This window comes from Psammomys obesus, unplaced genomic scaffold (genome assembly GCF_907164565.1).
Source record: "Psammomys obesus unplaced genomic scaffold, mPsaObe1.curated_primary_1811, whole genome shotgun sequence".
Taxonomy (NCBI): Eukaryota; Metazoa; Chordata; class Mammalia; order Rodentia; family Muridae; genus Psammomys; species Psammomys obesus.
Genome location: NW_026585987.1, coordinates 12610746 through 12627670, shown reverse-complemented (window position 1 = coordinate 12627670; position 16925 = coordinate 12610746). Strand labels below are relative to the sequence as shown.

General features: G+C 38.4%; 1 protein-coding gene across 1 annotated transcript; it reads left to right on the top strand.

Moving 5' to 3' along the window:
• The first annotated feature begins 981 nt into the window (after positions 1-981).
• LOC129671930 (cathepsin 7-like) lies at positions 982-4821 on the top strand. The gene is made up of 7 exons (XM_055601104.1): positions 982-1107; positions 1384-1506; positions 1592-1738; positions 2293-2517; positions 2954-3116; positions 3615-3732; positions 4722-4821. The coding sequence occupies exons 1-7, from the start codon at positions 982-984 to the stop codon at positions 4819-4821; spliced, it is 1002 nt and encodes a 333-aa protein (XP_055457079.1).
• The last annotated feature ends 12104 nt before the right edge of the window (positions 4822-16925 follow it).

Genomic DNA, 16925 nt, shown 5'->3' with positions numbered 1-16925 from the left:
AGACCCAGAAATGAAAATATCTTCTCAGCTTCAGCAGCCCTGCTGTGTGAATTTGCAGGAGGGTTGGGAATCCAAGGAGAAATCCAGGCCCCAATTTGATCCAGGTTTGAATATATTCCAATTCAGTGCATGTCTGGTTCTGTCCAGAAAGAGTGACAGCTGGTACCATGCACAGTAGAGACATGTTCATCTCATCCTGAGACTACAGAGACAATTTTTTTGAACATCACCACAATGCAAAAACTTGGTTTCATGATTGTGATATACAGAAATAGTAGGTGGCTCATTTCTAGTCAATAATTATAGAAGGCATGGCTTGTGAGATCCAGCTTGGCTTGATTCTGAAATCCTAAAAAGTCATTACCTAGTACCCCATCATCACTGGTGGTTCTGGTTTCCCATGGCTTTTCCATGTGAGCCCTTTCTCACAGAGGCAAAGAATGTGTAGCAAATTTCCTAGGTGCAAGAGTACTGGTAACTTTGATCTTCCAAATATTTCTAAAAAAGACAGCTTAGGATGCTTTCTTTGAATAAAAAAGGTTTCAAACAATCCCATCTCTTCTTGTATATTAGAAATAGATGTGATGCAATCTTAGTCCCAAGTCCTGAAAAAAATTTATTTATGATCAGATTCCACAAAAGAAAACTTTTGAATCATTATAAATCAGTCCACTATTTCAAGTCATCAGTTATATCCTTTGACTTGTATGTCCATGGTCAACTTCCTGATCATGTTAATCTGCAGTACATGGCAGTTTTCATTTCTAGAATTTAGCCCACATTCTGTGTCATATTATGTAAAAACTGAATGTCATCCATTCCATCTCTAGTCCAAGAAAATATTTAGCCATTTCCAAAATCTTTGAATAAATATTTGAGGGTGTAGTTAGAATATATTTATTCAGCATGGGTGGCTTCACTTCTCAAGATTGTTGATGTAGTCTAAGATTCATTTTTCTTTGCTTTCTAGGTGCTTGAGACATGATTTCTGCTGGCTTCCTGGCCATCCTGTACTTGGGAGTAGCCTCTGCTGCTCCATCACATGATTACACTTTAGATGCTGAGTGGGAGCAGTGGAAGAGGAGCTATGAGAAAACCTACAGCCCAGTAGGTCACATGGACACACAAAGAGGGTCCTTGTAGAGCATGCTCATTACTGTTGGGTGTTCTCGAATATAATAGAGTCCATAGAGGCCACCCCTACCTGAGGTATTAATGTAACAAAGGGTGAGCACAAGGTGGCCACATCTCTGTTCATTATGGTGTTGAGAGTCATGTACTTTGCCTTCCTGATTTCTATGCATCTGTAGCAGCAAGTCCACTTGACCAGCTAGAACAGAGGTATAATGGGAAGTAAATGCCATCTATTATGTTTATTTCCAGGAAGAGGAAAAGCAGAGGAGAGCAGTATGGGAAGAAAATGTGAAAATGTTCAAATTGCACAGTGGGGTGAAAGGTCTGTGGATAAACAACTTCACTATAGAAATGAATGAATTTGGTGACAGGGTGAGTGTGAATGAAATTGTTTTACTTGCTTCTGCTTTTTCTCTTTTGTTGTTTCAATGGAGTCTCAATGTGCTTTTTTTTGAAGACTGATGAAGAAATGAGGACAATGATGAATAACAGTTCAGTTCTGACTCTAAGAAATGGGAAACACATCCAGAAACGTGGGGATGTTACAATCCCCAATACTTTGGATTGGAGAAAGGAAGGCTATGTGACTCCTGTGAGAAATCAGGTATGACAACATCACATGGCTGTATTCCTCAAATACTGGGGATGCAACACATTATTGTCATGTCTGTGTTATTTGACTGTGGTATGACATGCTATTTGCTATTCACTAAACACATTTCTATAACTTGTATGCATAGGTACTGTTTCTAGCATTCTGTTGGTAGAACAAATGATTCTTGATTGTCTTGAGGTATGAGGAAGTCCTAATGTATGACTTATCAATTATAGGGGCACACATATTCAGTGTCATTTTCGTGCATTGTTTACTCTTAAACTTCTACTTAATAGTTCCACTACATTTCCTTATAGAGTTAATTTCTTCTGTTAATGACATTTATCGCACTGGTGTCCTGTAGGTCATGGCTTTAGGAGCATGTATTTTTGTCTGTGTGGCTACCCACTGGAGCATGAAACATCTCCCCATTGATATGACCCTTCTTACCTAGGCATTTATCAGATGCTAATAGTTCCTTTTTTTTGATAAAGTACTCAACTTCTTGAGATATTGTTGCAGTTAGTATTTCTTGTTAACAACAACTTCTGTTTCCATCTCAGGGAGCATGTGGTGTATGTTGGGCTTTTGCTGTGGCTGGTTCTTTAGAAGGACAGCTGTTCAGGAAAACAGGCAAACTGATCCCACTGAGTGTACAGAACCTAGTGGACTGCTCTCGATCTTTTGGCACTAATGGCTGTATTGATGGCAAAGCTTATGGTGCCTTCCAATATGTGAAGAACAATGGAGGTCTGGAGGCTGAGGCCACATATCAATATGAAGCCAAGGTAAGTGGGCTTCCTGTGTTGTCATTTCAGTTCAGCCAGGGCAAGGGAAAATGACAGAAATGATTCATTGTCATAAGCTCACATTGAATGTAGACTCACCGCACACCATCAGCTCTGCCATTACAGTACCCACTACTGCATAGTTGTCTGAGTCCCTTGTTCCTGTTCTATTCACATACAGAATGTGCAAATCATTCTACATTTAATACATTTCTGTAACATGTAAATTTCTTATGGATAGGAAGACTTATGAGATACTTTGAAGACATTAAATTGATTTTCAGTTCCGTATCTCCCAGTCTCCATTTCCAGGGACGATTTACAATGGCCCAGATGTGGGGTTTTCCATTGAAAAGTGAAGAATGTTGTGGTTTTGACTCATTATTCAGAGGATAGATTAGAGTAACCAAGTATCTTGTCTTTTTACCTTGTAAAGGAAGGACCCTGCAGGTACCGTCCTGAGCGTTCTGTTGTTACGGTCTCCCGTGTTTTGGGTGTCCCAAAGACTGAAGAAGCCCTAATGAATGCTCTAATAACTAATGGGCCCATCATTATTTCAATAGATGCTGCACATGAATCTTTTGATAAATATACAGGAGGTAAGCATGTGCTCTTCTAAGTGTTAATTAAGAATGCTTGTGACACTTTTTTTTGACATGCCAGGTTGATGTTATAATGTATAAAATTTGATGTAAATATTAGGCTTTGTAAATTTTATGCTCGTCACTAATCATGTGTGTTATTTTTATGTGACATGACATTCCAGTGCATGTGAGAACTTCATCACTGTTCATTATTGTTTAGCTTTTTTTTACTCCACTTTTCTCTGTTATTTTTTAAGATGTGGAGTTGCTGTCTTTCTAAAACTTAATTCTAAAGAGCCCTTTGAATTAAGTAATTTATTCTTAGTTATTATTTCCTGGAATGGGGATTATTAGTGAAAAACACAAGATATCAGGAAGTCATCTTATAAGAGCATGGAGAATTGCTTTCTGTCATTTTAGTCAAATTAGAAAATGTTTCACTTATTGTTTTTGACCGTGGTTACTTACTATTAGGTTCCTGGAGCATTTCATTCCCCTGATCTTATTTTTCAGGTATATATCATGAACCAAACTGCAGAAGTAAAAAACCTAACCATAGTATGTTGCTAGTTGGCTTTGGCTATGAAGGCAAAGAGTCAGAAAACAAGAAATACTGGCTGGTAAAGAACAGGTATAAAATGCAAAGTATTTGATTTTAAGTTTCAAATGGACTGTCTATTTCTAGTTATATTTTAGATAAAATTCACAGAAGGCATTGTTACCATTAAGTTGAAAAACAGAATTTTTTTCCTTTTCTTTTTTGGTCAAGTGTGTGTGTGTGTGTGTGTGTGTGTGTGTGTGTGTGTGTGTGTGTGAAGGTGTGATGTTAATAGCTTTTGTCATCCTCAGTGCTTTTCCACCTTATGTTTTGAGGCTGGGAGTTTCTCTGATCTTGGGGTTTTCTATTTTGAGATTGTGCTTATCCAGGCTATTTCAGTTACCCCCAGCCTTCTGCCAGGTTGTCTTTGAAGACATCTTAGCTTTATGAAATATGATTTTCATATATTTGTAAATTGTCTATTTCTACAAATGATTTCTGAGTGTGGGCAGACGCTCCTCCAAACCAGAAGACATCCCTTTCTCTAGAGCTCCAGTTACAGAGGATTGTGAGCTCACTGATATGGTTGATAGGTAGGAACTTTTGTCCTGAGAAAGAACTCCAATTGGTGTCCCAAGTGGTCCTAAGCACTGAGCCACATCCTCAGTCTCATCCTAGCTTTGAGTGAAATTTGGGATGAAACTTCAGGTCTTATACCCGTGTTCTTGCTTTAGTCTCTGATCTCTCTCTTTGGCTGGAGCAACTAACATATAATACATGGCCACAGAGTTTAGATTTTGTCACTGGTTTCCTTGGGGAGCATTATCATATTGGCGCCATTGGTTTCCTGTTTCTAATTTGTTACTTCTTAACAACCTGTTGGTGGAAAGGCATCCTAATTTTCCATGCTGTGATTTTACCATCCTCTGCGATGTAACTCTTGGTACTCTACAGCTCACCCTCCACCTTTTCTGATGCCATCTATTAAGCTGGCCAGATGTTCATTGCTCAAACACAGATTTATTGTAACAATTCCCTCTGCTGTGTCTTTTCTTGTAAATGGAATGCCTGGTTTCTTTCAGCTATGGTAAAAGATGGGGAGAAAATGGTTACATGAAGATTCCCAGAGACCAGAACAACTACTGTGGAATTGCTTCCTATGCTATGTACCCTGTACTGTGAGATGCCTGGTGGAATAAAAAAAAGAAAAGATAGTTTGTGACACATACAGAAGAACCTTATCCTCTTCAAAGTGGCCAGCCTCTATTGTGTAGAAGACACTTGAGTCTCAGAAAAACATGGAAGGTTGTGAAATCTCTGGTATGCTTGTTGTAGTTAGATATAACTGTTGCTATAACTAATTCTCATACTGATTTACATAAATTATTCTTCTAATGATTTTATTTTAATTTTTCACTCTACCAAATGATGTTGTAAAAATAAAAGTTAAATTCAAATGCAATGTCTATCTTTTCTCTGTTTGTGAAGTAGCTTTTTACGTTGAAATACAAGATAGAACTAAATGCTAATGTTCTAGGAGGAAGAGTAGGTGGCACCTATATGACGGATTCCATCATTGGTTGTGGTTAGCCAACAGGGTTCTATATAGCAGCAACTCTGATTTCAAATACTATATAAAAATGTCTGAATTTATCATTTATGGCTGACATGTTTTCATCCAGTTTCAGTTCTTGGGCTTCCTGTGCAGTGTGAGGGTAGCTTGTACTGCTCCACTGTATTGTGCTGGGTGGTAACTCTCCCTTGTCCAGCACCTCAGTCTTTTACTTGCTTCCCTGTGACTGTGGCAGAGACATCAAAGTGACCATATCTTCAGTTACTGGACTACACTTTCAGAAGGTTCAGTCGCTTAACACTCTGAGTGCTGATGGAGCCATTTGAATACAACTTTTGCAGTCACAATCCTATTCTATTGTCGTTTACAGTTTTTAGGTTGAGCATACTAATTTCATGCATTTTACTTTGCCAAATGTAAAGACAAATAGCAATGCATGCTTCTAAATACTTGTTCCTTTCATATATACTCTTTATCACTATAAAGAGTGGGCTAAATCATTTATGACAGACATTAGAATAGATCCCCAATTCACAATAAGTCATTAGCATAGTCAGATCTCATTTCAGTTCCTTAGTTAGTGCTTGCCTTCACAGATTGCTTTTGTGTCTCAATAACTTTACCCGCATAGGCATCATGGAGGGATAAGTCAAGGGCATGTTCTTTTATCAACATCTAGGTTGACAAGTAGGTCTGCTTAGTTGGAATCCTCTTCACCCCATGCTTCTTAACAATTCATTATGAACTGAGCTTCAGGCTGCTCCTTGCTGTAAGATTTACCTATCTATCCACACAGGAAATGAAATACCCTGTTCTATCGTGTTATAGTATTCCATATAAAGAACCTATGTAGCTGCATTCTACTCAGTCTTCCAAGCAAAGTTTAAATAAGGATCACAGTTTCTAATAAATAGTAGTTTCCTGCCTTTCCTTTTTTCTGTGATGCTAATGAGGTACACAGTCTAATCAGATGACCTTGGGTAGTCTTAATTCTCAATTCCTACAATTGCAGGAGCTATAGTGTATTTCTTCTGGTACTGCATGATCTCAGAATTGAATTAGAAACACAAATAATGAATGCTAGATGGAAGTTGGAGTTAATAAAACTCAGATTCTATTTGTGAGGGTAGATGGCCCAATGTGGTGTGCTTTTTCGATAGAAAGAGAATAAGGGTCTATGTTACTAGATGTGACATGAATAACATCTTCTTTTCATTCAGTTTGTCCATTGACCAGAATATCAGGTCCTATTCCTCTGAGGACTTGCATTGTGTTGCATGCTGGAAATACTAAATGCCTATGGATGAATCCAAGAAGTAATTCAATGCTTTTTGGATAATTACTCCTTAATTATTAATCTCAGAGATTTCATCAGGGACTTTTTTTTCTTTTATTTTATTAATTACACTTTTTCATTTTGTATCCCCCAATAAGCCCCTCCTTCCTCCCCTCCCGATCCCACCCTCCCTCCCCTTTCTGCATGCATGCCACTCCCCAAGTCCACTGATAGGGGAGGTTCTCCTCTCCTTTCTGATCTTAGTCTATCAGTTCTCATCAAAAGTGGCTGCATTGTCCTCTACTGTGGCCTGGTAAGGCTGCTCCCCCCTCAGGGGGAGGTGATCAAAGAGCAGGCCAATCAGATTATGTCAGAGGCAGTGCCTCTTCCCATTACTATGTAACCCACTTGGACACTGAACTGCCATGGGCTACATCTGTGCAGGGGTTCTAGGTTATCTCCATGAATAGTCCTTGGTTGGAGTATGAGTCATCATGGACTTTTACACCTGGAAAAATTAATATATTGTTCTCAGCATCATTGTCTTGTTCAGGGGACTCCATCAGGAAATTTTCTCTCTTAGGAGTGGCATGACCTGTGTTTGGTTAGGTGAGGAGTAAAAAATTCAGAGCTTTGAGACATCCTATGAAGACTTATAGTGGGATATGCCCTTGTGAATATACCTTCTCCAGTGGAACCCAAATGTGGGAGATTATAAGGTGAAGCTTACCTGACAGGGATGGTAGCCACCAAACTAATCACAGTAGATGGTCTCTTCTGGTTTGGATTTCCATAATCAATCTAGGGGTTTAGGGAAAATAGTTTTGGAAACATTGAGCCAGTCTACCACTGACCTTGCACATGCACAGCCTATTGTGCTTGAGAAGTTTTGTCATGTTGTCTATGATGTTGACAGGGGTTGAATAGAGTGACATCAAGATGGTACTTGGTGTTATAGTTTTCCTTCATTCTGTGAAGGTCCAGGGTACTCTTCTTTCATCCATTGCACGATCACATATGTAAGTATCCTAATATTGATAGTGTGCACATATGTTTCTTTTACATTATTGGGAATCAAATAATAAATCTGTTCTTTCCCTTTATTGGATAGGGTTTTGGGGACCACTGAATCCAGCTTAAAGGATGGATCATATTGGGTTAACTGCTAACTAACTGTGGTGATGGTACCAGAGCTCATTTCTGAGTCCCTGACAACCTGACACATAGGCTCAGTTACTCCTGTAGAACCAGAGATTCAGAACTGTGAGGAGTTCTAACCCTCTGGAATTGTCTTCTGACTTAAGTGTTTTTGGAATTTGGGTAGACCAATGTAGATCTGACATGCTCTGTTCCCAAGGCTCTGGTTCTTTGCTAAGATGAAGGGCAGAGGTGACTTTGGTTTCCATAGTTGGGCCTTATGTTATAACACCTTGTAATATCAATGAGATAGTAAGGGTTAAAAAAAAACACTTTATGGATTCTTTTCAAGTTTCACATCATGTACTCCAATCTCACTCATTTTCCAAACTCATTGTATCTGCCCTCTGCCCATGCAATCTCCCCCTAGGTATAAAATAAAAAAATAAAAATAAAGAATTAATAAAACCAAACAAAGCATAAAACCCATCTCAACCTGGAAGCTGTAGTGTCTTTCTGTGTCCTATAGTATACCCTTTTGTTCTCACAGATGTACTTGTTTCAATGATTCATTGGTCTGTTTTGAGGCCTCTGGCTTCTGCTGCACCATCAGCCCTGGCTTCTCACTGGGACTCCTCTCAGATATCCTGTTGTTGCCCTGTGTCATGAAGATCCAGCAGTGTTGGATCTGTAGGACCAGCCTTTTAACGTGCTACAGCAGGCCATAAAATGTTACATGTGTCCATCTCCCCCTTCTTTCATAAGATTCCCTGCTCTCTGCCCAATGTTTGGCTATGAGTCTCAGCATCTGCTTTGATACCCTGCAGGGTAGAGTCTTTCAGAGGCCCTCTGTGGTAGGCTTCTGTCCTGCTCCTTGTTTCTCCCTCTTCTGATGTCCATACCTGGAAGGGACAGTAGCTTCATAAGGAGAGCAACAGAAACAAAAAATCTGGACACAGGTTTGTTTTCTGGGACTGATACTACAACAAAGGACCAGGCATGGAGATAACCTAGAACCCTTGCACACATGTATCTCATGGCAGCTCAGTGTCCAAGTGAGTTCCCTAGTAATGGGAACAGGGACTGTCTCTGACAAACTAATTGGCCTGCTCTTTGATCACCTCCCCTTCAGGGGAGTGCAGCTTTACCAGGCCACAGAGGAAGACAATACAGCCGGTCCTGATGAGACCTGATAGACTAGAATCAGATAGAAGGGGAGGAGGACCTCCCCAACACTGGACTAGGGGAGGGGCATAGGTAGAGAACAGAGAGGGAGGGGAAGAGGGAAGGACCTATAGGTGGGATACAAAGTGACTAAACTGTAATTAATAAAAGTAAACATCAAAAAATGTTACATTTTGGAGTGAGCCAACTCAAAGACCTGGACCTGGGTCTTGGTGGTGGCTTAGTTGGTCAGCCCTCCAGCTCTCTAGCTACCACACCATCAGGAAAACTGTTCAAAACTACCCCAGCTATCTTACCAAATGCTATACCCAGGTGAAGTGTTGGGTCAGCTCTCCCATTCTCACACCCTCTTTGAGTTGGCTCCATCTCTGCTGTGTTGACTACTTGAAGTGCAGGGCTTATTTTTCCAAGTGCTGCATCAAGTGAGGTAGTGGGCCATTTCTCCCCTCTCATGGCCCCAGGGTCAGCTCTCCTTACTGATGTGTGTGGTGAGGAGCATGTGAAGAGGAAGAAACAAAACTTCTCTTCAGGAAATATCCTCTTCAATGGTCCACATGAGAAGTTAATCTATTTGATGGATCAGGGTAGTCCACACTTTGAAGTCATGGGAGTAAGCAAAGCCAAATTGTGAGGAGAGGATCCTAAGAGCTTTGCAGAAGTTGAAATCAGATGACTTATGCAGCTGTGAACTGGTTGTAAAAGAAGTTGTCATCAAAATCTAAACCTGAGCAATGGACTCTAACTCTTCAAATGAGAGTGAAGCATAATAATTAGAAAATATGAGGTGGTTATGGACCACTGCTGCTATAACTAAAGAACCTAGACTAACCTCCATTTGTTGTGGCCTTCTTTAACACTGAAGATGGGGTGTTTCATGGACTAGGACATTCAATTGATATTTTTTTATTTCTTATGCTTTTGACTCTTTCATTTTCCTCTTTTTTTCACAAAGATATTGTATTTGATATGGGAAATGAGGAGTCCTTTACATGAATTACTACATTAATGGGAATTTTGGCACATCCTAGGTTAGTTCCACATGTCTTATCTGACATGATGACATTATTCTCAACCCATAGATGTCAGAAACATCAGTAAGAGGCAGTTGGGTACTAGGTGGTTGTTGCCTTTTAAGGGAGGGAGGGAGAATATAGTACTATGAAGTGTTTAAGGGGAATAACAAAACTGGAAGAGTTAATTTGATGTAGGATGGGAGGTCAATATAGGGACAGAAATGATGAAAGAAATAAATAACACTAAATACCATTCCAAAAATGATATGAAAATCTACCTATTACTGTAGAAGCTTCCTAATGTAAATATGTACATATGGGTAAAGGAGTCATCATATATATATATATATATATATATATATATATATATCACATATATGTATATGGTATATACATATACACTAATACACATATACACATATGCACATATACACACATAATACACATACTCACATAGAAACATATATACCCATATACACACAGACAGTATATATATATATATATATATATATATATACATATATATAGGCACATATACACATATACATAAACTGTCACATACACAGAGACCCATGCTCACATACATATATGCACACACACACACCCTTACACACATACATGTAAACATATACATGTATATACACATGCAAATACACATACCTACACACATAGACACACATTTACACACACATACACATAAACACACACATTCAATCACATACACACATACACACACATTCGCACACACATACACAATGCTCTCACATACATATATACACACACACACACACACATTCACGCAGACACACACACAAATACATTTTGCTGGATAGTTTTATGTCCACTTGACAAAGGCTAACCTTATTGAGGTAAATGGAATCATAGCTGACAAAATGCCTGCATGTGATCTGGCTGTAGGAAATTTTCTTTATTAGTGACTGATAGGCGAAGCATTGTGAATAATGGCATACCTGGGTTGATAGGCCAGGTTTCTATAAGAAAGCACACAGTAAACCACAAGGAAAAAGCCAGTAAGCAGTACACTGTCCTAGGCTCTGCATTGGCTCCTACCTCCCGGTCCTGCCATATTTAGGTTTTTTTGGTCCTGACTTCAGTAGATGATGAACCACAATATGGAAATACAAGCCAAATAAACCCCTAACTCTTCAACTTCCTCTTTGGACACACTGTTGTGTTTTGTCTCAGTGATAGAAACCCTAACTAATACTAATATGTAATTGTACATATATAATTTTAAAAAATGAGGCAACAATACTCCTCCTAGACATATCAGGATCACTAATAGGAAGCTAAATGGCATGAATGGGAAAGCTCTTTGATTGGTGTTGGCCAATGAGTTCTGATAGAACCATAAATTTTATAAGTTATATAGTTATAAGTTCAATTGGTTATTCTGAAGAACTAGAAATTAAGATCCTATTTCTGAAGACAACTGGGGTACCAGAGGAATGAGATATTAAACCAATGCTAGCTTGAGACCTTCATCCCTCTGGCTTGCTTTCACAGTGCTGAAATGTGTTATGCACACAGCTGAAGATGAAAAGTAGTCACCACCTTTCCAAAATCATATGGCTTCCAGTAAAGCTTATGCTGGGAAGACAACCCACTTATGCAATAGTGACAGAAGTGACATTTTAGTTACCAACCATCTTTTAAATGGGTTAAGTCTTTCCTAACAGGATGAAACCCACACATGATTCCACTGTTGGGTCAGAACTCATATATTCATGCTTTTGTATTTGATTTTGGCCATTGGTTGACAAGTGTCCTTTTGTACAAGTACCATGATTTTTTATTTTTTACTATGGCTCTAATGTATCTGGAAATTTGAAATGGCAATCCTGCTTCCAGTGTTTTTTTTAACCAGGATTGCTATGGCTTCCAGGGTCTTTTGCCATTCCCTATGCGTATAGGATAGGTTTTTTTTTTTTTTTCTATATAGAATTGTATTGGGATTTTAATTGTAATGAATTGAATCTATAAATAAGTTTTGGTAAAAAGTATTCTTATTCTTACTCTATTCTGTTCTGTTCTATTTATTCTATTCTATTCCATTCTATTCTATTCACAAAGCTAATTCTATGAAAAAACCATAGGATGTCTTTTCATTTTCTAGTGTTTTTGTCTATCTCTTCAGAAACTGAATTTTATTTTGGAAGTCCTTCACTTTCCTGGTTAGGTTGATTCCTAGGTATTTTGTTTTCTCTGCAGGTATTGAGAAAGGGAATGGGTCCACGATCCCTTTATCTGTATGGTTGTTGGTGTATAGTAAGCTATTGTTTTGTGAAAGTTGATTGTATTTTATCACATTGGTGAATTTAATTATCATTTCTTGAAGTGTTCTTGTAGACTTTTTGAGATCACTCATGTATAATACCATGTCATTGGCATGACTTCTTTTCCAATTTATACCTTAAATTTACATCTCTTACAGCTCTAGCTTAAGTATATAATAGAAGTTTTGTTGTTGTGATGAAACACCATTGCCAATGACAACTTGGGAAAGAAAGGAATTATTTTGCTTATAAGTCTTCATCACTATTCATCATAAAGGAAGTCAGGATAGAAACTCAAATATTAAAGAAACTTGGAGACAGGTGTCCTTGTGGTGATGGATTTTCTTTTGATGAGTATATAGTGCTTTTCCTTATCTCTTCTGATTAATTTAGGAAATCTATTCTGTCAGATACACCAGCTTTTCCCTTTAGTGTGTTTGTTTGGAATATCTTTTCCAACACTACTCTGAGCTGATGTCTATTTGTGATGTTAACGTGTGTTTCTTGCATGTATCAGAGGGATGGATCCTCTTTTAATATGCATTCGGTTAGCTTGTGTCTTTTTATTGGGAAAATGAGTTCACTGAGGTTGAGAGACATCAATGAATGGCAATGGAATGATCCAGTAAGGGAAGCCCTGAATCCAGTCTTTGTGAGGAAGACAGTCATGAGGAAAAACCTGGTTGTAGGAGCATCAATTCTTCCAATAGTTTCCTTGAAGTTTGGGCAGGATCTAAGGAGATGGCATCTGCTTCTCAGGACACTTCCTTTGAAAGTATCCTTCCCGCCAGAGATAAATCATATCCTTGTCTTACATTGTGTTCTCGGGGGGACAGCCTTTGTCGAGTTGTCTCTCATTATACACATTCATTTCCTTGACATTAAACTATTCTTGCTCTAGATTTTGAATGATAAAGAATATATAGCCTGAATATATAGCATGCAGAGTTATGCTTCATCCAATCATCAGATTATCATATTTTCTATGAATGTCTGGGTCAGACTGTTAAATTTTGTTTTTAAGAAATCATCTTTTTTCTCTCTCTCTTGTTAAAAATAAATTCTTTATTAATTACACTTTATTCACTTTATATCCCCCCTGTGGTTTCCTCCCTCCTTCCGTCCCAACCCCTCCCTTCCTCCACCCTCTGCATGCATGCTCCTCCCCAAGTCCACTGATAGGGGAAGTCTTCTTTTCCTTCCTTCTGATCCTAGTCAATTAGGTCTCATCAGGAGTGGCTGCTTGTCTTCTTCTGTAGCCTGGTAATGCTGCTTTCCCCTCAGGGGGAGGTAATTAAAGAGCAGGCCAATCAGTTCATGTCAGAGACAGTCCCTGTTCCTATTACTATGGAACCCACTTGGATACTAAACTGCCATGGGCTACATCTGTGCAGGGGTCTTAGGTTATCTCCATGCATAGTCCTTGGTTGGAGTATCAGTCTCAGGAAAGACCCCTGTGCTCAGATTTTTTGGTTCTCTTGCTCTCCTTGTGGAGTTCCTAACCTCTCCAGATCTTACTGTTTCCCACTTCTTTCCTAAGATTCCCTGCACTCTGCCCAAAGGTTGCCCATAAGTCTCAGCATCTGCATTGATAGTCTGCAGGGCAGAGCCTTTCAGAGGTACTCTGTGTCAGGCTCCTGACTTGTTTCCTCTTTTCTCCTTCTTCTAATGTCCATCCTCTTTGCCTTTCTGGATAGGGATTGAGCATTTTAGCAAGAGTCCTTCCTCTTGATTAGTTTCTTTAGGTATACAGATTTTAGTAGGTTTATCCTATAAACATATCCTATAAACATAGGATAAACTTATAGGTTTATCCATATAGACATATTATATGTCTATATGAGTGAGTTCATACCATGTGTGTCTTTCTGCTTCTGGAATAGCTCATTCATCTTTTTCCTGTATCATGTCTCTATGTTGGTGCACAATCTTATAGCTTCCCATAATCTAATGTAGAACATCTGAGAATAATAAAGAGTTTCATTGTAAAAATTTTAAGACTCTTTATGGTTCAGTAAATAAATTACTACTCAGACATTGTCACTAGCCTTGTTTGATCTTTATTTTAGATTTGAAAATGGATAGCTTCATCTTGGTTTGGATATTACCTGCCCTCTCTCCTTTGTGCTAAGCAGTGAGGTATTTATTCCTTTTTGCCATTTAACTAGGTTTTTTTCTACTGCAAGATCACATCGGCCTAGGGCAATTTATATACCTGTTTAGGTGATCAGATAATATGGCATTTTGATCTGAGTTATTGGCATCAACTCTCCAAATCATTTTGACTTCTTTACTTATTCCAGTGGAAAGGAGATGGATATAGACAACTGTCATGCCAGTATTTCCTGTAGGTTCTTTTTGGTCAGGGAACATCCCTTCAGCTGGGGATGTAGATTGATCTCTTACTAGTTTGTCCTTTGAATAATAGATACAGGGCTCTCCTGAGCAAGGAAAAATTTGAAATTTCTGGAAGTCAGCATTGATATCGGAGGCTCACTCAATTAGTAATGACATATTTTTTCAATAGTTAGATTTTATTGAAAGAGATACTTTAGCACACAAATTAATATTATCTACATCCTGTACATAAAATGTTGGGTTTATAAATTGGGTCATGTCTGTAGAGTAATATGCAAATACATGTGTACTGAAAATGAAACTTCTTTATAGATGGTGACATTGTCAAATGTATGCAAAGGAATTTCCAGAGATAAATAAACTCACATATGTGTTTAGAGCATGCTTCTTATTTATTTAGATGACAATACTCTGTGGCCTAGCAGAGCTGCTCCTCACTTGGGGTTGTGGTGGGGGAAGAGGTCAAAGAGCCAGCCACTGAGTTCATGTCAGAGACAGTTCCCCTTACTAGGGTACCCATTTGGATGTTCCCCTTACTAGGGTACCCACTTGGATGCTGAGCTGCCATGGGCTACATCCAAGCAGGGGTTCTAGTTTATATCCATGCATGGTCCTTTGTTGGAGAATCAGTCTTAGAAAAGACTCCTATGCCCAGATATATTTGGTCCTTGTAGAGCTCTTGTTCTCTCCAAGTCTTACTAACTCCCCTTCTTTCATATGATTCCCTGTACTCTGCCCAAGGATTGGTTATGAGTCGCAGCATCTGCTTTGATACAGTGCTAGGTAGAGTCTTTCAGAGGCCCTCTGTGGTAGGCTCCTGTCCTGTTTCTTGTTTTCTACTACATCCAATATCTATCCCATTTGCCTTTCTAAGTGAGGATTGATCATCTTTTACCCCGGGTCCTCCTCCTTGTTTATCTTCTTTAGGTGTACAGATTGTAGTATGTTTATCCTATCTTACAGGTCTAGTATTCACTTATAAATGAGTATATACCATGTGTATCTTTCTGCTTCTGGGATACCTCACTCAGGATGATCTTTTCTAGATCCCACCATTTGCCTACAAATTTTATGATTTCCTTGTTTTTAATTGCTGAGTAGTATTCCATTGTGTAATATATCATAGTTTATGTATCCATTCCTCCATTGATGGACATCTGGGTTGTTTCCAGATGTCTATTACGAATAAAGCTGCTACAAACATGGTTGAGCAAATGTCCTTGTTGTATACTTGAGCAGATTTTGGATACATGCCTAGGAGTGGTATAGCTGGATCTTGAGGAAGAACTATTCCTAATTGTCTGAGAAAGCGCCAGATTGATTTCCAAAGTGGTTGTGCAAGTTTACATTCCTACCAGCAATGGAGGAGGGTTCTCCTTTCTCCACAACCTCTCCAGCATGTGTTGTCACTTGAGTTTTTGATCTTAGCCATTCTGATTGGTGTAGAGTGAAATCTTAGGGTCATTTTGATTTGCATTTCCCTGATGACTAAGGACATTGAACATTTCTTTAAGTGTATCTCTGTCATTCTATATTCCTGTACAGAGACTTCTCTGTTTAGCTCTGTATCCCATTTTTTAATTGGATTCTTTGATTTGTTGCTTTTTAACTTCTTTAGTTCTTTATATAGTCTGGATATTAGCCCTCTGTCAGATATAGGGTTGGTGAAGATCCTTTCCCACTCTGTAGGCTGTCGTTTTGTTCTGATAACAATGTGCTTTACAGAAGCTTTTCAGTTTCATGAGATCCTACTTACTAATTGTTGATCTTAGAGCCTGTGCCATTCTATTCAGGAAGTTGTAACCTGTGCCCTGAGTTCTAGGCTCTTACCCACTTTTTCTTCTGACCAATTTAGTATGTCTAGTTTTATGTTGAGATCTTTGATCCACTTAGACCTTAACTTTGTGCAGGGTAATAAATATGGGTCTATTTTTTCTACATGTAGACATCTAGTTAGACCAGAACAATTTTTTGAAGATGCAGTCTTTTTTTCCTTTAATTGTTTTTGGCTACTTTGTCAAAAATTAAGTTTCCCTCACTGTGTGAATTTATTTTTGGGTCTTTAATTAGATTCCATTGATACACCACTCTGTTTCATGCCAGTATCATGCCGTTTTTATTACTGTTGCTCTATAGTACAGCTTAAGATCTGGCATGGAGATACCTCCAGAAGATCTTTTATTCAAAAGGATTGTTTTAGCTATTCTGGGTTTTTTTTTTTTGTTTTGTTTTGTTTTTCAACATGAAATTGAGAATGGTTCTTTCAATGTTTGTAAAAATTGTGTTGGTATTTTGATGTGAATTGCATTGAATCTGTAGATTGCTTTTTTCACTACATTAATACTACATTAATACTACATTAATACTACCATGAGCATGGGATACCTTTCCATTTTTTGATATCTTCTTCAATTTCCTTCTTTAGAGATTTGAAGTTTTTTCATATA